Source organism: Anabrus simplex, chromosome 1 (assembly GCF_040414725.1).
Source record: "Anabrus simplex isolate iqAnaSimp1 chromosome 1, ASM4041472v1, whole genome shotgun sequence".
NCBI classification, from domain to species: domain Eukaryota; kingdom Metazoa; phylum Arthropoda; class Insecta; order Orthoptera; family Tettigoniidae; genus Anabrus; species Anabrus simplex.
In genome coordinates this window covers 518,935,164-518,959,681 of record NC_090265.1, presented here as the reverse complement: position 1 = coordinate 518,959,681, position 24,518 = coordinate 518,935,164, and the positions used below count along the sequence as shown (strand labels likewise).

The following is a 24,518-nucleotide window of genomic DNA, read 5'->3' as shown; positions in this document are numbered from 1 at the left end:
TTATTATTATTATTATTATTATTATTATTATTATTATTATTATTATTATTATTATTATTATTATTATTATTATTATTATTATTATTATTATTACACTTTCTTCGCACATTTCAAACAATGTTTTGAACGCCATTTTTGGGCCACTTGACGTCTTCCCTGGACTAGGGTTATTTAGTATGTTAAAGCTCTGGTTAATACGGCGGTCACGCACAGACTCAGGACGCGGATTGATTATCATCTCGCAGTTCTACATCCTTCAAAAGGTTTCTGCTAATTTTCCACTTCATATCATAAAAATGCTGGGATGGTGCATTTCTAAATAAAATTTTCAACTTTGTGGTCTAATCATACGCCTAAGTTACAGCAATAGCACACACTAGAAAATATTTCATGCCTCAGGGCTTGTAAGACGTGCAAACTGCCAGGATCTACATGAATCGCATATAACTTCCAATACTCCTCTAGTTTCTCACCATAGCGACAGAAGGAGGACTCCTGACCAATGTACTTAGTATTTTAATAATAAAACCTCTCATTCCTCTGGTTGGCATTCCACATAAAACAGTAGATCCCCTGGCGTGATCACATCAACAGTCACATAAATCCTTCAAGCTTCTTACTTGATTGCTACGTATTTGTAGCAGTCGGTTTCGTCCAACCTTCTTTGATCAACAGTTATTCTCATCTATCCCCTAAGAGTATTAGGCTTACGAGACCTCCCTTTTCTCTTCAGCCGAGGCCATAATGTTCGGCGCCAGCCCCGCAGCGTCTATCTTTCACCGGACTTCATGGTTCCGATTTCAGGCCAGTCCAGGAATTTTCATTCTGAACTGTGGGCTGAAACTGGATTATTCATCCTCATGAGCTGTTTATATGAGAGATATCAGAGTCGGTGGCGAAAGCTGAAACCGTCGGACGCTGACCAGTGTCACTGCAATGATCAATAGTTCATGGCGTATGACTTTTAGTGCAGGTATTTTGATTTGGCTCCCGTAGGCGACCTGCGCGTCGCAATGAGGATGAAATGATGAAGACGACACATGCACCCAGCCTCCGGGCCAGCGAAAATAACCAATGATGGCTAAAATTGCCGACCCTGCCGGGAGTCGAACCTGTGACCAAAGGCCAGCACGCTAACCATTTAGCCATGGAGGCGGACAGGCTGATCAATGTTTTGCTATATTGCTGTTTTCCCCCGTAAAACAATAATCATCAAAAACTGTATATGACAAGATATATTTCATACACCTAGTAAATACGCGTAATTAACAGCGGTATCGTATAGTCAATAAGATGAACACACCGGTAAGTAAGAGAACAACGATAGTCGCTGCTGATACTGGCTCGTTAAGGCGCCAAGTCTATGTGGACTGAGGCCTTGTTTAGCCGGTTCAAGTTCCGTTGGTCGAAAAAATGTCACCATAAGAATGTTGGCCGGCAGGGTAGGAGAGGTGCTGGTATACAATTTCTAATCACTAGATTGCGTGCCAAAAGCCTAGAATCAATTCCAAACTTCTCCGCAGTGTTTAGCCCATATGGAGCGAGGGCATATGACGCTGTTGATGGTGATTCGTCCGTCGGATGGAGACGTTAAGCTTTAAACAGACCCCTTGTGTTATTCGACAGGAGTAGGCTATGTGCTGACACTGGGTTTCACCTTCTCCCTTCCTCGTCATCATCATCCCATAATCCGACTCGTTAACTGAACGGTCAGCGTACTGGCCTTCGGTTCAGAGGGTCTCGGGTTCGATTCCTGGCCGGGTCTGGGATTTTAACCTTAATTGGTTAATTCCAATGGCACGGGGGCTGGGTGTATGTGTTGTCTTCATCATCATTTCATCCTCATCACCACGCGCAGGTCGCCTACAGGGGTCAAATAGAAAGACCTGCACCTGGCGAGCCGAGCCCGTCCTGGGATATCCCGGCACTAAAAGCCATACGACATTTCATTTCATCATCCCATAGTCAGACACGCACGTCGCCCATGAGAGTCAGGTAGAAAGACGTGCACCAGGCGAGCCGAACATGTCCTCAGACACTCCCAGCAATAAAAAAGCCACACGACAAATAAACACTGCTAATATTAGTTCTCCTTTTTTGGAACAGCGAGGACAACAGTAGGCCTAGACAGTCTATTTTTACCCCTTTTGGAATCTCAACTACATTTTTATTTAATATCAATTACGACGAAAACCAGCTCGTGTGTGTATTGTAGGCCACGAGACAACCTTCTCCAATGTTTTGCAGACAGATTTACGTCACCGTTCCCTCATACAAACACGTACAGGTCACGTAGAACTTGTAAAATCATTCTTGAATGGCTACATACCTACCTTCTCCAACCACCGACTGTGAATTCTGAAACAAAAATAAGAAGCAAAGTGAGGACTGTTCCATGGCAAAACGAACGAACGAAATTTTAACTAAACTGATTTGTGCGTAATTCAAGGAGATTGTTTTAATTGTGAATGAACAGAAAACTCTCCTCTCCTAGTCACTTATGGCCAGCAACTAAGGCCAAAGTATTCATTTACCGACGTACAACAAACAACAAACTCGTTGCACTACAGACAAAGACGGCTACTGTTCAGCCAAATGGCCTGCAGATTTTACAGTTCCACATGGTCAGCGTGCCGACGTAATCGTACCCGCCACCTCCAGAATGCAAGCTCATAGGTAAGTAATACGAATAGAGGATTATGGTAACGTTTAGTTAATTCATAGGGGCTTTCAGATTGAAAGCCGAAAGGTATAACAGTTTATAATAAAGATGCATCCCACGAATAATCACGCATACACTTAATGTAGCATTTCCTAGTTTAACTAAGCCGTAGAGTATAGTCTACGATATCTTCTTAAGCGCCGAGCTGAGTGGCTCAGACGGTTGAGGCGCTGGTCTTCAGACTCTAACGTGGCAGGTTCGATCTTGTCCCCGTCCGGTGGTATTTGAAGGTGCTCAAATACGTCAGCCTCGTGTCGGTAGATTTACTGGCACATAATATAGCTCCTGCGGGACAAATTGCGGCACCTCGGCGTCTCCGAAAACCGTCAGAAATAGTTTTTTTTCGTGTGGCTATTTCTAGCCGAGTGCAGCACTTGTAAGGCAGACCCTCCGATGAGGGTGGGCGGCATCGGCCATGTATAGGTAACTGCGTGTTATTGTGGTGGAGGATAGTGTTGTGTGTGGTGTGTGAGTTGCAGAGATGTTGGGGATAACACAGACACCCAGCCCCCGGGCCACTGGAATTAACCAATGAAGGTTAAAATCCCCAACCCGGCCGGGAATCGAACCCGGGACCCTCTGAACCGAAGGCCAGTACGCTGACCATTCAGCCAACGAGTCGGACGTCAGAAGTAGTTAGTGGGACGTAAAAATAAGATTATTATATCTCCTAAGCAAACTCTCACTAATATGTATCGTCTCTCTCTCTCTCTCTCTCTCTCTCTCTCTCTCTCTCTCTCTCTCTTCGCCTTACTTCGATCTCTTTTCTCACATTCCTCTCATGATATTACATAATTTTTCACTTATCTTGTTTTGTCCTACTGTTCAGTAGAGTGATTAAATTAGCAAATGAAGGGACGCTAAAGCCCTCCTTCTGAAAAAATAATTATATTTTTAACTTATCTCTCCATTTTCCGTGGTTTGTCATTTTGCACACCAGGCAAATGCTGGGGCTGTACCTTAATTAAGGCCACGGTCGCTTCCTTCCCACTCCTAGCCCTTTCCTACCTTATCTGTCTCGGTGCAACGTAAATCAAATTGTGAGAAAAAAAATATTTATATCAAGTTTTTCTGCTGTCACTTGAGCCATCCTGGTCTTTTTGCATTTTGGCCGAAGGTTGAGAGCCAGGTAACCTTCCTGAACCACATGATTCTTCACTTGAAGATTCCAACCCAGGATCGACTGAAAATCGAACCTCGGCCGTCCGAATGGAAAGTCAGCGGCTACGTCACTACGCTAATCACGAACGACGACGACGACGGTGATGATGATATATATACAATATACTTTAGATCACACCGACACAGATAGGTCTTGTGGCGACGTTGGGGGTAGGAAAGCGCTAGGAGTGGGAAGGAAGCGACCGTGGCCTTAATAATTAAGGTACAGCCCCAGCATTTGCCTGGTGTGAAAATGAAAAACGATAGAAAACTATCTTCAGGACTGCCGACAGTGGGGTTCGAACACACTATCTCCCGAATGTATGCTGACAGCTAAGTGAACCAAACCACACAGCCACTCGCTCGGTATTAATAATAATAATAATAATAATAATAATAATAATAATAATAATAATACCGGGCGAGTTGGCCGTGAGCGTAGAGGCGCGCGGCTGTGAGCTTGCATCCGGGAGATAGTAGGTTCGAATCCCACTATAGGCAGCCCTGAAAATGGTTTTCCGTGGTTTCCGATTTTCACACCAGGCAAATGCTGGGGCTGTACCTTAATTAAGGCCACGGCCGCTTCCTTCCAACTCCTAGTCCTTTCCTATCCCATCGTCGCCATAAGACCTATCTGTGTCAGTGCGAAGTAAAGCCCCTAGCAAAATAATAATAATAATAACAATAATAATAATAATAATAATAATAATAATAATAATATTTTGTTTTTAAATCTCTCTAGCTACTTCTGTTATTGTCGGAGAAGGCGAGATGCCGTAAATTTTGTCCAGTAGGAGTTGTTTTACATGCCGAAAAATCTTCCGACATGAAGGTGGCATATTTGAGCACCTTCAAATACTAACAGACTGAGCTCGAATCGAACTTAGGATCAGAAAGCCAGTGCACTACCATCTGACAGACATTCTAGCTCGCCTCACAATTATCATTTATTTGAGTAATTGTGAGTGTCAGTTTTCATTAACAATTTATTGTTGATTGCGAGAGAGAGAGAGAGAGAGAGAGAGAGAGAGAGAAGAACGCGCGGTGTGACTCGAAGTGACGTGCTGTGCTGTCTCGTGTGACGTCACGTATTCTCCAGTTGAGTCACGGCCCCCTTGGCGCGCACTCTGCACGGCCTCCAGTAAGCACGCTAGTGTCATGCGCTACTGCAGGCATTTCGGAAGCGAGTACCTTGCCTCTCGCCGGCTGACAGATTGTTCGTGCGGGCCGTAAGAAGTGCACGTGGTTGAGACAGCGCGACGGTGAACTCTGTGATAACCCATCATCGACTTTGTGTCGTCTTCATCCTCATTACGACACGCAGGTCACCTGCGGAGTCCATTCAAAAGACCTGCACCTGGCGAGCCGAACTTGTCCTCGGACACTCCCCGCACTAAAACCCATACGTCATTTCATTTTCTTCGACTTTGAGCAGCAGTGTTTTGTTTAGTTGGTACATGACGGATAATAATCTCCTTAAGAAGTTTTAGATGCTTGTTGAATGCTACAGTTTTGATAAATAGATATATAAATAAACTCACCATGAGGAGCAGTACATCGTGGTAACTGGAAAATATATGAGAGAAAGACTGAATATTTTATGATCATTTGGGCAACAGAAAGAACTATCTTGACGCTAGAAATCAAAATACTATTCGTGTATATTGTTTGAAAAAGTGAATAATTGTGTTGTGTTGTATTCCTTGCGAGAGGAGTAATTGTGTCTAGTATTATCAAACTGACTTAAGATGTGAAAACTAATAAATATTTTAAAACATGCAAAAGCCTAGTTCGTCGTTTTTTGTACTACAGTGAAATATGTTGGTCTCCTCGGATCAAATAACATTTCTGTTCAGCGTATCCATTACTGTTTGTAAACTCTAATTATATTAGTTACAGAAACCTGTTTAATCACCTAGAAGTGATCGAGCAATTACATGACATGCTTCTAATGATGCTTTTAAGCAGATAATATGAAATACCTTACACGTATGACATCTCTGCGTATGCAAATAGTTGGGAACCGTTTGAGTGAAAGTGGTACCGCATGCATGAAGCAGTTCTAACTCGACAAGAGAGAAACAAGTGATCAGGATTGTTCAGTGCCGATGTGAAGTGTTATCATGGCTGTGAACTCCAGCTACGTGTTCGGTAATGATACACTCGGTGGATGGGGACCCAGGTATTTCTTCACTTTCTACACAGAGTTCGGTGATCGTCGAGGGGCAGCTGTCGCTGAAGTATCGCTACTTCTCTTCATCTTCCTGTCGTCGCTGCTTGCTAACATTAGTATCGCGGCGGCGGTTTTACGGTACCGAGAGCTGAGGACTGTCACTAATTGTTTCTTGCTGAACTTGGCCGCGGCTGACCTCGTGTTCGCTTTGGGGATCCCAGCTGTAGCTGCCTCCAGATTAAGTACAGAATGGACGATGGGGGACATCGTGTGTCGGATACTTCCATATTCTCAGGTGAGTGTAAGCCATGGCATTCATTCTATGTACTTATTTATGAAGGTAGTCAAAATCTTCTTATTCTTTTCGGTTGACTCCACAGCCGTGAACGTATCTCCACAAATCTCCGTACAACTTCAAATTACCAGTTCATTTTTTTGCAAATTTCTCTGTCTTTTCATTTCCTTGGGAGTCATATTTTCTTCCAACCCGTTGATAGTCCTAACTATCGTATCCACTGAAAACTGAATTCAAGTCCTTCCTTTATATTTTGTAATTCGACCAACAAAGTACCGTAGCTTACACTAGAAGCTGCAGTACCGTAATTAATTCTAGTCCAATCGATGGACATATAAGTACTTAAATACAATAGATCCTTGTCAGTATATCTTTTGACAGGTTAAAGAGCTCTCTTTTCATGGCAAAGTTGCGGTACTCCAATACCAATAGTAGTTGAAAGAATTTAAAATAATAATAATAATAATAATAATAATAATAATAATAATAATAATAATAATAATAATAATAATAATAATAATAATAATAATAATATCACTTATTACATCTTCCTATTCTCTATATTCTTTAAATATAAAAGGTACAAACCAAGAATGGTTATATTTACGTGACTGTTGACATCGTGATCATAGCCTTGAGACCACCAGTTTTACTATCTGCGCACTTTTTAGCGATAGATTTGTGTACGGGTTTGAGGAGTAAGGAGGGAGCTCTTACGGTTCCGTTAGTACTGCCAACTGAATGGAAATGAAATCTGAATTGAATCGTTAATATGATCGATCGATATGAATTTTCTAAACCTTTGTTATTTTAAGCCAACAACTGTGTCACACACGCATTATATAACATTATATAACATTTCTCGATGCGAATCTTATTCCTAGAGTGAATTCTATAGTTTGGCTTTGCTGTGTAAATAACAACAGTACTAGTAGGTATGTACTCCAGGCGTCGTACAGCGATGCATAAGCGATTCATAGTTTGTGTTTCAAAGATTGCCAGTACGAATCTCGAAGATTGCCGAGGTCGAACGCTTCAGCACTAGGGTGTAAATCTATCGCTAAAAAGTGCGCAGATAGTATTTGAACTCAGAACCACTGGGACTTTGGGTATCTCAGCTGTAGCTGCCTCCCGACTAAGTACGAAACTTAGACATGCATTGTCCGGGATTTGAATCGCGGCCACTTTAGTGAGAAACTAGGAGTAAAACCACTCGGTTGTTACGCCCCAAGCATCCAAGACGTCATGATCGATATTTTTGTTTCCCGTGTACAGTAGATATACAGAAGATCACGCTTTGACCGAACGAGTAGGCTAAGCTGAACAGGTCGTGCTTTCGGGATATAGTGGTAGCCCTGGTTTTCTCGCACTTCCCGGTTTCACACTTTACCACTGCCGGAGCTGTAACTTAATATTAAGACTACGACCGCTACCAAATTTTCCCCATCCCATCGTCACCGAAACCTTGTATGTGTCAGAGCAACGTTAAACCGCTAGGGGGCGGGGTATGAAGAAGAAAAGAAAAAACTGCTTTGAAACTTCCATCTCATAGCCGTAAAATGCGCATAAAGAGAAAGAGGACATCTACGATAGGCCTGCTACATTTCCACTCTTGCAAAGATCTTATGGCGTCAAGTGTTAAAGGCATATTTGACAATATAGTTTTGAATAATAGATGATATCCACGGTCCGGCTCCTCGGTTGAATGACCAGCTGGGAGGGGGGGGGGGCTTCGCTTCAGAGAATCCTGGGTTTGATTCCCGGTCGGGCTGGGAATTTTAATCGCGACCGGTCAGTTCCTCTAGCTTGGGGGCTGGCTGGTTTGTTTGTCCTAAGACGCATCTCTATTTACATACAACACACTACAAACTACCACAGAAACGCGCAGTAGTGAGTATCTCCCTCATCATGGCAATGGCGTCAGGAAATGCATCCGGCCGTAAAACTGGGTTAAATCCGTTCACAGTACCGACCCCAAACCATGTGATCAACATAGTGTGTAACATAACGCTTGTATGTTTTTTCGTAATTATGTTTTAGAGATATACTTCAAATTACCCTAGAACTATGTTTACAATTGAGAACCAAAGATGGAAAAGGGTGAAATTGCCAGAAACTTGTTTTCCAGTAAACGCCAATAATATAGTTCCCGAGTACAATGGCACTTTCATCCTTCTCTACCAAAGGAGACCATGAATTAAAGATTACCTACGGCCTTTGAAGTGCAAGTATACCACATCCAATACATTTTATATAATTACATAACAATATTTAGCTTCTATAAATTGTATTTCTTTAATTAAGTGCCTCATAAATTAGAAAATACATTAGGGATAGCACACTGACACAATGGACAGCACAGAAGAATTGCAGCGCGAGACGCTGGCACATTCACCCTTCCCTATCAAACTCAGCTGGGCACATTGAACTGTGGCTCTATCTGCTGAACTTCCTATCAACTAAACTAATGACTTCCGGCATGCATAAGTTACCACCATATGCGGCATGGCTAATATATTCCCTTATTACAAAAAACCCCCCACATTTTTCATATTTTAGCACTTCCACCCCTTTTTTATCTTTAGTCCTCAGTTGGCTTTACTTCGCACCGAAACAGATAGGTCTTATGGTGACGATGGGATAGGAAAGAGCTAGGAGTGGAAAGGAAACGGCCGCGGCCTTAATTAATCTAATTAATCTACAGCCTCGTGTGAAAATGGGAAACCACGTAAACCATCTTCAGGGCTCCCGACTGTAGAGTTTGAACCCACTATCTCCCTAATGCAAGCTTACAGCTGCGTGCCCCTAACCACGTGGCCAACTCGCTCGGTTTTCCTCACAACATTTCCCTAGGTAATCTGTATCGATTGGCAAGCCCAGTTCGGTGCAATGTCCCCAACTGAAGCTGTAATGAATCCCAAAAGAGATTTTTCAGGCGCCTAATAGACATAATACCCTTCTGTCACAAGTGTAGGTGTCCACTGCTAAACTAGCGCTTGCCCGAATTAAACAGCACAGTCCAGAGTGACGGCATCATTTCTCATCACACAAAATCTCATTGTTTATGTATGCACGAGAATAATTCATGAGATGTTCCCGACTATCAGCTCTTGCATATAAAACTCAACATCTTTCTCTCTCTCTCTGTCAACCCTACAACAGAGTGTGACATGGTAGAAAGTGAGCCGGACCAATGCGGGCGTGACAGCTTACAAGTTAGTTAATTTCTCGTTAATTTCTCACTAAGGTGGTCGTGTTTCGAACCTCGGTCAATGGAAGTGACGTTTCAAGTCCTAGTGATTCCGAGTCCACATAAATGCAGTAAAATTATGAAAAAGTAATAACAGTGTTCTTCTTATTATTATTATTATCATTATTGAACGAAAATCCACAGCCTGTTTCCAGTCATTCAGCCGGGTCAGGAATGGAATGAATGAAGCCTCCATCTAGCGGCGAGGATAGGAATTATGCCGGCTGCCGAAGCCTGTCGCACTCCTCTGGGGCAACGATTAATGAACGACAGATGAAATGAAATGATAGTGAAGAGTGTTGTTGGAATGAAAGATGACAGGGGAAACCGGAGTACCCGGAGAAAAAACCTGTCTCGCCTCCGCTTTGTCCAGAACAAATCTCACATGGGGTGACCGGGATTTGAACCACGGTACCCAGAGGTGAGATGCCAGCTTGCTGCAGCCTGAGCCACGGAGGCTACATATTATTATTATTATTATTATTATTATTATTATTATTATTATTATTATTATTATTATTATTATTATTTTACGCCTAATTAGCTACTTTTACGGTTTTTGGAGATGCCGAGGTGCCGAAATTTTGTCTCGAAGGAGTTCTTTTACATGTCAGTAAATCTATCAACACGAGGGTGACGCATTTGAGCATCTTCAAGTACCACCGAACCGAGCCGGAATCAACTCGCCAATTTAGGATCAGAAGTCCAGCATTCTTTTCTCTGTGCCAGTCAACCTGCCACATCAGAAATAAGTAATTCAACTTTTTCCACTCGTAATGAAAACTAATAACACCCGTGACATGGGGAAAAAGGTTAATGGTTTTACGGGACTGTTGACATAATGGTCATTGCCACAGGATCTCTCGTTTTACGTAAAATCCGACCCACGTTCCATTTCAGAAATTCCACATGCAATGGCTAGGGTTCGAATCACAGCCGCTTTAGTGAAAAGCCAATCTCGGTTGGACCGATGTGGAGACAATTCGTCCGAGAAGTCGCTTCTTTCCTACAGATTACCGTTATCGCACCTGCGAGTCACTGCATTAGCTTTATTACAACGTAATTCGATTTCACTTACTACGCATAGGCTTTAATAGGTTACTAGTCAAGAATTAAGTCGCGACCGGTCTGTTTCGAAGCGGGCAGGTGAAGAACCGGTGAACCGTGGCGAACAGATGGAGTTGAATTACCCGTGTGTAAGCCAAGCTGACTAGCAGCTTTCTTGTGTTTTATGCAGCGTCAAGCTCTGTTGCTCATGGACGGCTGAGCAAGGGTACAATAACTCAGCTCACTGCTCCCTCCACAAGGCACGCATATAACACAATAGGACTTCGCGTGCGTGTCTGTTGCCCCCACCAACCAGCCGGATGTTTCTTTGTTATCTTCCCGTAAGGTTTAGTGCCCCTCAGATGTGACGAAGTTTTAAAAATATCGTCCGTAACAAAAAAAAAAAAAAAAGCTGACATGTTTACTTCTTCTAAAACAACCTGAATATAACTTCATCTGTGTATACGATATATCTGTGCGAGACAAGTAGTAGGTTGATGACTGAATATAATGTCGGAAGTAGCAGTAATCATGTTGACCCTGACTAGGAAAGATTAGAAGAGTATCGTTGCAAAACGTACTATGTCCACGTTGGGACAAAATCGATTTTGATGCGAATTCATGTAGTTTTTCATGAGCTCTTTCGTGCTGTTATGTTAATATTGTGAAAATCAGACGCCATTCGCTTACAGTACTGGGCAGTCTGAGCTCAATTACAGTAATGATGGAGCAAAATCTCAGTGTATGTTGAGTAGTCAGCACGAAGGCTGGTTGGATCCTCAACAGCACAGCTATCGAATATCATAGATAGCCTAGGCGTCACCGAAGACGCAAGCTTGGGGAATGAGGAGTAGAGTAATTCCTGTTGCTTTCCGCATCAAGCCGGACGTTCCCATTACATATCAATCTGCCAAGTCCGCTGAAATATACGCACCAACCAACCATATAAGGGTCATTTTCACATCATTCACAACCGGGGTTGGCTGCGTAAGGAATACCAGTGCTAGAATCGCTCTTTCTTTTTTTTTCTTCTTGGACCGAGCGAGTTCGCCGTGCGGTTAGGGGCGCGTATCTGTGAACTTGCATCGGGAGATAATGGGTTCGAACCCCACTGTCGGCAGCCCTGAAGATGGTTTTCCGTGGTTTCCCATTTTCACACCAGGCAAATGCTGGGGCTGTACTTTAATTAAGGCCACATCCACTTCCTTCCTACACCTAGTCCTTTCCTATCCCATCGTCGCCATAAGACCTACCTGTTTCAGTGCGACGTAAAGCAACTTGTCAAAAATAAAAATAAAATGGAATTTGTTTTACTTCGCACCGACACAGATAGGTCTTATGGTGACGACAGTTACGTGACCCAAACCACACGGCCACTTGCACGGTGAATCGTTCATATCTATCACTTTAGTTTTTACGAAAGTCAAGGAGAGACTGAGATGGACTCAATGAAAGTAAATAGTTTTTCTAGCGTATACCAGAAGACATAGTGAACTGCGAACACTACGTCTCGCCAGCAAAGTGTAGGGGAACACTAAACATGAAAAACTATCACCTTACATTTGTATCCGTAACACCGCATACAATATTTCTTGTAAAAGCACGAATTTCCTTCAGTTACAACATAGCATAGCTCCATGATTTAAGTCATTCAGTGTGTAAAATATCCTATTAATGTACTGAGCGGATCGAATCATATTATGTCCGAAAGTTTTTTTTCAATTTTCGTAATCTCGAAATCTAAAATGATTTCATTTTCCGTGCTTCCTGAGTGGCTACTACACATATGCATTATTTCTTTCTTTCTTTCTTTCTTTCTTTCTTTCTTTCTTTCTTTCTTTCCTTCTTAACCTTTTTACCCTCCAGTGTTGCTTTTACGTCGCACTCAGGGATTACACCTCTACCGCCTCAAGGCCAGTGTCCTGGAGTGTGAGATTTTGGGCCGGAGGACAAAACTGGGGAGAAGGACCAGTACCCCACCCAGGCGGTCTACCTGTTATGCTGAACAGGGGCCTTGTGAGGGGATGAGAAGTTTGGAAGGGATAGACAAGGAAGAGGGAAGGAAGCGGCCATGGCCTTAAGTTAGGTGCCATCCCGGCATTTGCTTGGAGAAGTGGGAAACCACGGAAAACCACTTCGAGGACGGCTGAGATGGGAATCGAACCACCCTCTACTCGGTTGACCTTCCGAGGCTTAGTATACCCTGTTCCATCCCTCGTACCACTTTTCAAATTTCGTGGCAGAGCCGGAAATCGAACGCGGGCCTCCGGGAGTGGCAGCTAATCACACTAACCACTAAACCACAGAGGCGGACACTACACTATTACTGCTTTGTGATTATCTCCTAATTGCCTGGTTTGGCTAAATCCGTTTTCTGTTTATCTTGTAAAACTTCATTCAGTGGTCATAATACGATTTGCATCGGTACTCCTTACATACCTGTCCAGTAAACCATGCCTTCCATAGAATAGACAATTATTGCATTTTTTATTTATTTATTTATTTATTTATTTATTTATTTATTTATTTATTTATTTATTTATTTATTTATTTATTAGTATTTAGTAGTGGCGAAGATAGGACTCACGGTCCTCTCTTACACTTGACCACATTACAGTAAAATATTACAAAAACGTATCTAAAAACCTTTAAATAATATTACAGATCAAGTACAATACAAGACCCGTTTTAAACTAAAATATAGGCCTACATATCATTAGTCAAACTACTAATATACTAATATTTGTGAAAATATCAGCCATTCAAATTATAGCCGAGCCTGGGTTGAGATTTTCGCCTGAATAATCAGACGTCAGGGAGATCGCACGTCCTTAAACTCCCAGTCAAAATCAATTCACTCTCATATACACCATAATTCACTCTTCACAGCGTTGGTTTAGGGCCTAAGCATTTTAGATGCACGAAGTATTAGATGATGATGATGATGATGATGATAGAGCAACCCGGCATAGGTCCTCTTTTCTGATAGACAGCGTATAGGCGACCTGCATGTCTGTGAGGATGGGGCCCTAGCTACGACGATTTTACCAGTTAAGCTTACAATCCCCCCCCCCGGCGGGAATCGAACCCGGGATCCCCTGGACCAAAGGCCAGAACACTAACCATTTATCCATGGAGTCGGACGTAGAATTAGATGATACCAAAGAATTCCTTTTGTGGATGTCATCGGGATATGAGCTCCATTTTCCGTTCCCATCGCGAGAAGTGAGGGATTATGGCTGGCTGACCTGTTAAAAGGAAGCCAGTTTGTCATATTCCCAGGAGATGTGTCTTACCAAGCAACTATTATCAAATCACGTTGTTCCAAAACAAATTCTTACGGCTGACCGTTTCGCGTAGTTCGCGTGTGTCAACAGACCCACTGGAACGTTAAGAAGCCCTTCAAGGTTAATGTTACGGAAGACCTACGTCGATTAAAACCATTAGCAGCAACAGAGACAATAACCGTATTATTATTATTATTATTATTATTATTATTATTATTATTATTATTATTATTATTGGAAGACGTCATTAGCGCAGTGGCTTTCCACTCAGAGAGCTAAAGTTAAAATTACAGTCGAGTCTGGGTTGTGATTTTAAATAGGATTGACAAGGAGTTCATGGAGTGACATTTATGATCTCTTATCTCTAAAATGTTATGTTTCTTGGCTAATAAAACCTCCATAAATGGACGCTGATTATTTATGTTGGTATTTATTCGTTAGACCGCCTCTGTATTGTAGTGGTTAGTGTGATTAGCCGCCACCCCCGGAGGTCCGGGTTCGATTCCCGGCTCTGCTACGAAATTTGAAAAGTGGTACGAGGGCTCCACTCAGCCTCGGGTGGTCGACTGAGTAGAAGGCGGTTCTATTCCCACCTCACCCATCCTCCGTGGTTTCCCACTTCTCCTCCAGGCAAATGCCGGAATGGTACCTAACTTAAGGCCAAGGCCGCTTTCTTTCCTCTTCCTTGTCTATCCCTTCCGATCTCCCCCCTCCGAAAAGCCCCTGTTCAGCATAGCAGGTGAGGTCACCTGGGCGAGGTACTGTTCCTCCTTCCCAGTTGTATCCCTCCGACCCAAAGTCTCACGTTCCATGACACTGCCCTTGAGGCGGTAGAGGAGGGATCCCTCGCTGAGTCCGAGGGAAAAACCAACCTGGTGGGTAAACAGATTAAGTAAGAAAGAAAGATTTATTTGTTTCCGATTCATTTTTTACAAAGTGATCCATATTTTCACCGGCCAAAATAAATACACATTTGAAATTACTGACAAATTAAAGAATATTGCTTTCAATTTCTAACTATCTAGAACAGAATTACGCATAGTATTCATTATTTATTTACCTTTACAGTATCTATGGAAGGCCAAGGGTAAAGTAGTGCCCCCTGAGTGTCCCTGAAGCGAGAAACCAAATAAATACATTTTGAGGGCGATGTAGGATAGACTTTAATGTAATTTTCTTCGATCAGTTTTGTTTCGGAATCTGGGTACAATCGTTCCAGACCCTCGAACCGGGACCAACAGAACCAGAAGTTACTATACTGACCTACGAGTGAACGTAACATATTTTTTTCTGTATGTACTGTAGCTGAGAATGAACGTTCTGGTGATTGTCCAGTAGGTCCGTATATTGGTACTGGGAGGTTGGAGTTAACAACGTGTGTAGTAATCCTACACCAGCCTTTCTTGTAGGCTGTCTCGTAACTTCACTGTTTATTGAACCAAGTCTCCTCACGTTCTATTCGCATTTCGATAAATTTACGACGCGTACAGAATAAACGAACAAAGGTTCGCGAAATTGCAACACGGCTCACTTATTTATTTACAGATAGTGCGATATACATGTGTTGATTTTATCGTCACTAAAAATGATTTATGGAATTCTTGTCTCGGCACTTCCCTCAGCAGGGTACAAGGCTGCTTTCGCGGAAGCGAAGCACGTTGCGATCTTGGCCTTCTAACGGACATCTCAGAATGGGGTGACGTAGATTGCCTGCAAGAGGGCTGTTTATCTTTTTATAACTATGCAATTTGTATCCTGTTATACGTAAATTGCCTCCCGTTTTACCAAGGACGCCGAATCTTCAAATCCACCACTGAGTGCATTTCACACAGTACTACTTGTTCATACGTCGGAATGACGTGAGAGGGAAAAAACGTTTCAGTATTCATAAAAATTAAACAGGTGTATCACTGAGTGTGTTATGTGTTCCGTAGAAATTGGCATGGAATCTGTGAAATTATTTTTACAAAATGAAATTGTACGGCGTATGCCGTTTAGTGCCGGGAGTGTCCGAGGACATGTTCGCCTCGCCAGGTGCAGGTCTTTTGATTTGACACCCGTAGGCGACCTTCGCGTCGTGATGAGGATAAAATGACGATGAAGACGACACATACACCCAGCCCTCGTGCCAGCGAAATTAACCAATGACGGTTAAAACTCCCGACCTTGCCGGGAATGGAACCTGGGTCCCCTGTGATCAAAGGCCGGCACGCTAACCATTTAGCCATGGAGCCGGGCTATTACAAAATAAAGTACTTGCACTATTATAAGAACAGGTTTATTCAACTTGAGTTTGTAAGGGCTGTTTGTTTTAAATTCCAGCCTGTTTAAAGAAGATAGTATTTTACATCTTCAGTTTTATGACGAAACTTAATAAGCGTAACTGATGAATATATCAACCCTATTTAATCACACTTGTAACCATTACAGTAACTTTTCCGACTTGTGCACGTGAACCTGTGTTACTGGCAGTCCTCAGTAGGCGTATTTTCAAAGTGAAAAACTAGAATAATTCGTTGCTTGTGCGCAACATTACTATACTTATCTTCATAAATAAATAAAAAAACACTTTGAAAGGCTAGAGATAGGAAGTTCATATTCACAGGACATGTTATTAGTATGTTCTGCAGAAACGATTAGCAGTTCAGTCACCTAGCTTCAGCATGTGTCCTGTTGCCTTGTAGGCACTAGGACCTCCCTGGGCACTGTTAAATTGTTCCATGCGTGATGACATTGACGCGTGTAAGGCGCGAATGGCGTCCTGGGGTGTAGCCATCCATGCTGCATTCACCTGGTTCCATAGTTCATCTTTGGTGGTGGGCACTGGGTCACAGCGCTGCACCCGTCGTTTCACCATATCCCACACATTTTCTATTGGCGACAAGTCCGGTGATCGGGCGGGCCAGGGCAACAGTCTGACATCCTGTGACAACAAGAAGGCACGTGTTCGTGCAGCAACAAGTGGTCACGCATTGTCCTGCTGAAATATGGCGTCTGGGGTATCGTGCATTAAGGGTATGGCTACGGGTCTCAGGATGTCATTCACGTAGGTCAAACTGGTCAAAGTGCCCTGGACACGCACAAACTGTGATTTGATGTTGCACCCAATAACACCCCTCACTATAAGGCCTTGAGTTGGCGCTGTATGTCTTGTGCGAATGCAATGAATGTGACGCCTCTCCCCCTGTCTACGGCGAACCAAAATGCGGCCATCATTTTCAAACAAACAGAACCTGGATTCATCCGGAGACACTATCTGCTGCCATTCCTGTCCCCAGTGACGTCCTTCATACACCATTGCAGTCTAGCATGTTCATGCACATTAGTCAAAGGTAGGCGGAGAAGTGGACGACGTGCCGGTAACCCAGTCCATAATAAACGACGACGGACTGTCATTTCTGATAGTGTACGATGTGTTACACTGTTCCACTGTTGCGCCAGAGCCGAGGAGGACGCAGATCTGTCTTGCAATGCCATTCGGATAAGGTGTCGATCTTCTCAGTGGGAGGGGGGTCTGGGTGGTGAGACCAGACCCATCTCCTCGTCTTCTACGGCCTTCTGTGAACCATTGTGTATACACCCGTTGCAATTTCCCGGATGGATGCATCACGTTATCTCATGCCAATAATGCACCCTCTTTCAGACTCACTCATTTGACGGTACGGTCCTCGCATACGCCTGCGACACATCCTGCACGTCTGCTCAAGTCACACTTATCCATTACCTTCGGTTTATAGCGACAACGGGAGCCACAGGCACATTTTAGCAGGCGGTGGTGGTGCGCCGAGATATCGATGTGGACCTTCAACCTGAGGGCCGACATGGTTCAAATGCTAATCATTTCTTCAGAACATACCAATGCACATGCTCTGTACATATGTGAGTGTATTACAGTAGTGCCACATAAATGGGCTTGTATCTAAATATTTGGGTTTTAAAGGTACATTGGATTGGCTAGCTTTATTATTACCGTGTAGAATGGTGTAAGATATGTTTTCGAAATGAAAATTAATGTATTAGCTAATTTCAAGTGTTTATTTTCAACTCTATCTCAGAATTAACATAAATTTAAATTCTATTTTACAATACACTATGTATTGATAAATTGTTTTACGTCAGACTAGAGCACATCATCCCAATTACGATTTTAACTCTATCTCGTCAAAGGTGTACTGATCGGCAGTCTGTTCATCGGAGAGAGACTCTTTGGCGGAAGCTCTTCTGCAATGGAGTTCGGCTTCTTGTAATCGTTTACAGACCGTGTATGAACACCCAGAAATATTGGTCGCCTGCATGAGCTCCGTCGAGTTAAAGAGCGGGTTCCCCTATGAAGTTTAAATTAATCTATTTTCTTCCAAAAGAGATATCCGCTTTAAACCAGTGCCCGGTAGACATCCAATCTTTGAGTAGCCCTAGGCGAAACGCCACACCGAATCGCTGCCTCAAGAATGCAAAAATTGCTGTGTTGCACGAGAGCCAGCAATTGCTCTCTTGACGCGTATGGATAATGTGCCCTGTCAGAATGGAGTGAAGCTTTTAGCATCGAAGTTGGTCCCGCTAAACTTGGTGTTACCGGGCGAGTTGGCCGTGCGATTAGGGGCGCGCAACTGTGAACTTGCATCTGGGAGATAGTGGGCTCGAACCCCACTGTCGGCAGCCCTGAAGATGGTTTTCCGTGGTTTCCCATTTTCACACCAAGCAAATGTTGGGGCTGTACCTTAATTAAGGCCACGGCCGCTTCCTTACCACTCCTAGGTCTTTCTTATCCCATCATTGCCATAAGACCTCATCTGTATCGGTGCGACGTAAAACAAATTGTAAAAAAAAAAAAAAAAACAACCTGGTGTGTTCGTTGCCTGACGTCATCACTTTGTTAATTGGGGAACAAACTAAAATCGTTCACGCTACGATTCAAGCCTTAGCGTTTATGGTATGACGAATTTTGTAGCCTACAACCGACTCACTGCACTAGGCGGGAGCGTAGTATCTATATATATAAAATAAGAGTTTTGTCTGTACATTGCTCAGAATTTTAAAAAAATGGTATTTCTGTATCGGTCATGTCCATAGTAACAAGGAAATGCACTTTTTACTTTTCCGTAATGTCTGTCTGTCTGTCTGTCTGTCTGTCTGTCTGTCTGTCTGTCTGTCTGTCTGTCTGTCTGTCTGTCTGTCTGTCTGTCTGTCTGTCTGTCTGTCTGTCTGTCTGTATGTATGTACACGCATCACTAGAAAACGGCTGAAGAGAATTTAATGAAAATTGATATGTAAAGTCGGGGGATGAGCTGCTACAATCTAGGCTATAAATCATTTTACTCGCGCTGAGTGAAATGGTAGTTTAGGAGAAGGCCTAAAATGTAATTCTCAAATATTTATTTTATTAGTGGTCCTCTCGATAAATACTACATAACGAAAGTTATATATAAATAAATTTCCGATCATTTATGTCATACATTGTTACCGTACCGGCTTAGATAACACAGATATTCATCCATTTGTACTTTTGTTGCCAAGTCCACATCAACGCCGAGCCACGAGAAAATGGGTAAACCGAATTTAATGAAAATCGGTATATGGAGTCTGGGAATAAGAAACTACAGTCTAAGTTGTAAACAATTTTATTCACCCTGGATGAAATTGTAGTTTAGGGGAAGGCGCCTAAAATTTAATTTTTAAATACCCATGTTATTGGTCCTACCGAAAAGTACTACATAACATAAGTTATAGAGAATAAAATTTCCGATCATTTATGTTTTATTCAGTTTTACCGTACGGACTATGATAAGAGTGGTATTTCAGAGTCGGAGGAAAACTAAATGTGGAGGCCTACAATATTGAAAGCGCATAACAATGATCAACAATAACATTACATTGACCATTGTTTGTTGTGATGTTCTTTGTCTCTTATGCTGCTGCTCAACTCAAATAGATGGGATTAATGCTGCGTAACGAGTATAACAGTATAACAGCCTGACTGAATATTGGCGGAAAATAGCTAGGGAGTTAGAAAACTTTCTTCTCTAGCATGCCATTCCTCTGGTTCATATTCTGATACTGCCGGTACGTTACAGACTGGTTCATCAGAGTACTCCAGCTATTCGATCCCTGCTCTGACGCAGTGTTTTGAATGAGCAGTGTGCACACTTAAGGCAAACGCTCACTTAGTAGTATTAGTATGACCTGGTCTAGGATTACAATTTAGAACTAATCCAAATTATAGCACCACAATTCACGAAATAACTCAAAATTCAACCCTGAAAAGAGCCGTTTCTTAAGGAAAGCTTCTTCCTCTTCACTTTTATTAAATTCTACATGCATTTTATTCCAAATTAGCAGTGAGGCGGGGTTTCTCCTCTGGCTTGGAGGAAAAATTTGTCTCCCAAGTCAGATAGATTTTTCCACCGCCTGCGTAGTGAACTGAGATTTTGGCTCTCTGCGGCTTGGTCATTCCAGCTCTGGAATTTTGGGCTGTTAGATCGGCAGAGAAAATGTGTGGTTTTTCATTTGATCGAGTATTTCATATAAAAGCATTGCTTTTAATCGCGCCATTCATACTTAGGTCATTGTAATGACCTATGTTCATTTCAATTGGGGAAACTACTAAGACAGTCTTTCTGAGGATGTAAAAAGGCAGGTGGAGAGTGAGTGTCTGTCATTAAAATGAAAACTCCCCAACCTGATTGTGTCTGATGGTAGGCAAGGTGGCCTACCCTTACATTGAAAATTCCCTAACCCAGTCTTCATATGAGAAAAAAACGTTTGGTGACTTCCCCGTCGTGTTTCTAGGGTAACGTTAAGTGCTACGCAATTTAATACAGTTTTGCTCACAACCTAGAACACTGTATACAATGTAGAATTCCGTAGCGAAGCACGGGTACATCAGCTAGTATGTTTATAATTTCATAGTGCTGTATGCAAGTGCGTGTCGCAAGGAGACGTGCGTGAGGAGGAGATATTGAGAGCGACTGGCACAATGAGTGAGAACTACGCGCCGTGTTGTACACCTGACTGTACAAAGCCGAACATAGCTGAAATTATACAGAATGACCCAAAAGTCCGGTAACATTTGACGAGGCAATACTTCACGGAACGTTGAAGGTAGAGAGGTAATAATTGATACACATGATTGGCATGACATGGGGTTTTATTGACACTAAAATAAAGTACACAACATGACAAACAGATGACGCTGGACAGCAACACGTCAGTGATGCCGCTTGAGACCCGTGTACGGTACAAAGAGAGCTGTTGTAAGAGAGGGCGTCAGTTGCTGAGTCAGATTAGGAAACAACAGGCCGCGTGGAGAGGCAATAGACTTGGACACGGCAGTCATATGACTGAAGTGACCAAAGGTAAAATACAGGGCAAGTGCCATCGAGGAAGACTAAAGGAATATCCTCGTGAAGATATTCCTCGAGAACGCCGGACTGCGAAGCTATGAAAATTCGAAACGTGCTGCTTAAGACCGAACGAAATGGGGAAGACCAATTAGGAGACTGAATAACTCAAGGCCCTTCAAGAGCTGTACTGCCATGGGGTTTGGGACTAAATCACATGGCGGCAGGAAAGGCATCCAGCTTTAATCCCTCGGCCAAAGAAAACCAAGATAAGCTGGAGTGGTTTCATAACCGCAAAAACAACAGAGATAAGTTGAAAAAGCACAACCAAATGAAATCTAATGCTTAACGTAAATTCAAGATTCTGTCTAAATCTTGTCGTGATCAGTGAGTTTAAATGATATTCACAAGGACAATTGATGGCATTGTGAGGCTTTTTGTAAAAATAGTATTTTGGAGGCTGGTTGCTAATATCCATAACACATAAATACCATACTTTATCACGCTCTCAGGTGTCAATCCGATAACCTAATTGGGGATAATAGGTACTGAAAGGTCGGTCTGCATAAATCATCAACGTCCAAGGCCAGGTTCCTTGTATAAGGACTTGACACAATGACCTTAGAGACAAATTATCGCGTTCTACAAATTAACATCCGCAGTGAAAACTTTTTAGCGAGTTTTAATCTCATGTTCACAGTTCAATACCATAGGTCCAACACTTACTTGTGAATTTCTAGACTAGACCTGCGGGTCTTCGCAACTTCCCGAAAAGACAAAAAATATGAGATAAACGTGACGTACTGGCTTCAAGATGTAGAGATCGCGTATCTGCCCCTTACTCGACAGCCATTTATGAAAGAAATGAAATTGCAAAGCAGAATGAAGTTTCATGAAACACAGAATTTTGTCCGCTGGAAGGCCTTACAAAAGGTAAGAATGAACGAATTAATTGACTGGTATCTTATGATAATTAGTTTATCTGAATCGGCCTCTGAGCATAAGTGGCATATGAACTCAGCAAAATATGACTTCAATCCTTGACATGTCTTATGAAATCACCACTCACACTTCAGGCATTTGCCTTATGGCGACGATGAGACAGGAAAGGCCTAGGAGTGGGAAGGAAGTGGTCTGAACTAAGGTACATACCCAGCATTCGCCTGATATGAAAATGGGAAACTACGGAAAAACATCTTCAGGTCTGCTGATCGTAGGGTTCGAACCCACTATCTCCCGGATTCAAACTCACAGCTGCCGCGCCCCTAATCGCACGGCCAACTCCCCGGTCAAACATTTGTAAATCCTTATTACTGTGACCCTCCCCATATTTGTTTCTTGGTTTGGACATATGTAACAAATAATGTTATCCCGATAACCTTACGCTTATGGATTTCTACCATTTTTACTATATTATGACGCTGTCAAGTAACTTGCAACTCACACCGAGAAGTTTCACATTACGCGCCACTTAAACTGCTCTCATGGCAGCCAACGTAAACTATTGTTAAGAAATTTAATACCGAGCTCGATAGCTGCAGTCGCTTAAGTGCGGCCAGTATCCAGTATTCGGGAGATAGTAGGTTCGAACCCCACTGTCGGCAGCCCTGAAGATGGTTTTCCGTGGTTTTCCATTTTCACACCAGGCAATTCCTGGGGCTGTAACTTAATTAAGGCCATGGCCGCTTCCTTCCAACTCCTAGCCTTTCCCTGTCCCATCGTCGCCATAAGACCTATCTGTGTCGGTGCGACGTAAAGCAACTAGCAAAACAAGAAATTAACACCGGCAAAAGGGTGTTACGAAGAAATTACTTAAGTGAGAACAACAAATCTCAAAATAAAGAGGATATGAAGAATATAATAATCGCACTTTCGCATACACCGACAATGATATCCGTCTATAAACAGAACACTGCCCCTCAAATAGACTCTCACAGCAACAGATAAAGATAATACTGTAAATTCCACTAGAATGCGTTGCGTCGGATTATTCTTCTTGAAACATATTCCGAGAGAAGCTGTTACACAACGATGACTTGTTGAAGCTGACATAAATGAACTAGCTTTATTTCGCAGCAATTTCATATACAAAATACTGAGAAATTAGCCATGTTTGCCTTACTTCACGACCATCAAATGTTTGATGAAATATTTGTCATTTGTAAAGAGAAACGTTTTAACACCTCGAGTCATTCATGAGGCGATAGGAATTGCTAAACACCTGCAGACATTTTAACAAAGGTGACAGGTATGTACTGAGTTGAGCATCGCTGCCCTCCATCATTACGTCTTCATCATATTTCTCCTTGAATCTAGAGGCCCTGAATGAACTCCACCTCGGACACTGTCTTTCTTATTTGAGTCTACTGTAGTTACAAAGGTAAGCTAAGGGTCTATTCTGCCCGAAGGCAGGTCCGAACCTCCGCAGAGGTGTGCCTGAGCCGAAGTTTACCCACCAACAGCGCGTGGCAACCCATCCAAATCTTGACCACCCCCAATGTTGCTTAACTTAGGAGATCTCTCGGGATCCGGTGTTTCACTTGTCACGGCTACTATGGAATGACAGTAATCGTCAGTTTCATTGTTTCAGCTCTGAACACGATTTGTATACAAAGATTTAAACGCCTCAGCTTTTACACCGGGTGGTCGGATACAACATGAACCGAGTATATGAGCGCCAGAGGGTTGGCCATACTGATAAATAATTTGGAAAAAAAAATCGATATCTGACGCCGTGTTCATTTCATCAGCTGCTGAAGTTAGCGAATCAGCTGGCTTGGCGGGCGAATTCAAATGAGCTTTGCGAGGCGGTGTTGCCAAATCTGCACGTGACTTAATATCGGCTTTTAGCCTCGTCTGGTTGATTCCTCTGGCTCGGAGACCGGGTGTTTGTATCTTGTCTCAATACATATCTCATATATACACAATACACCACACTGACAGCCACCATAGAGACAGACAATATGCCAATACATCCCCTGCATAGGGTTGGCGTCAGCAAGGGCATCTGGTCGCAAAAAATGGCCAAATTCACATTTAGCACCGACTGCAAATAATTGGGAAAATGTCAGGTAAAGAAGTGAAAATTCTCTGATTTTTAAATCACAGCCGCTCTTATGAAAAACCAGTGATATGTTACTCCGTCATAACGCCATCCATATTATTATTATTATTATTATTATTATTATTATTATTATTATTAATATTATTATTATTAATATTATTATTATCGTGTACGTGCGCGCG

The 24,518-nt window shown here is 42.6% G+C and overlaps 1 protein-coding gene across 1 annotated transcript in view; it reads left to right on the top strand.

The window, feature by feature from the left end:
• The first annotated feature begins 5,038 nt into the window (after positions 1-5,038).
• The window catches only part of LOC136868845 (free fatty acid receptor 4), a 91,750-nt gene continuing 72,270 nt past the window's right edge, over positions 5,039-24,518 (top strand). The window contains exon 1 of the mRNA XM_067144806.2: positions 5,039-6,351. Within this exon, the coding sequence (XP_067000907.1) occupies positions 6,007-6,351 (345 nt within the window). The 5' untranslated portion in view covers positions 5,039-6,006. The remainder of the gene's footprint in view (positions 6,352-24,518) is intronic.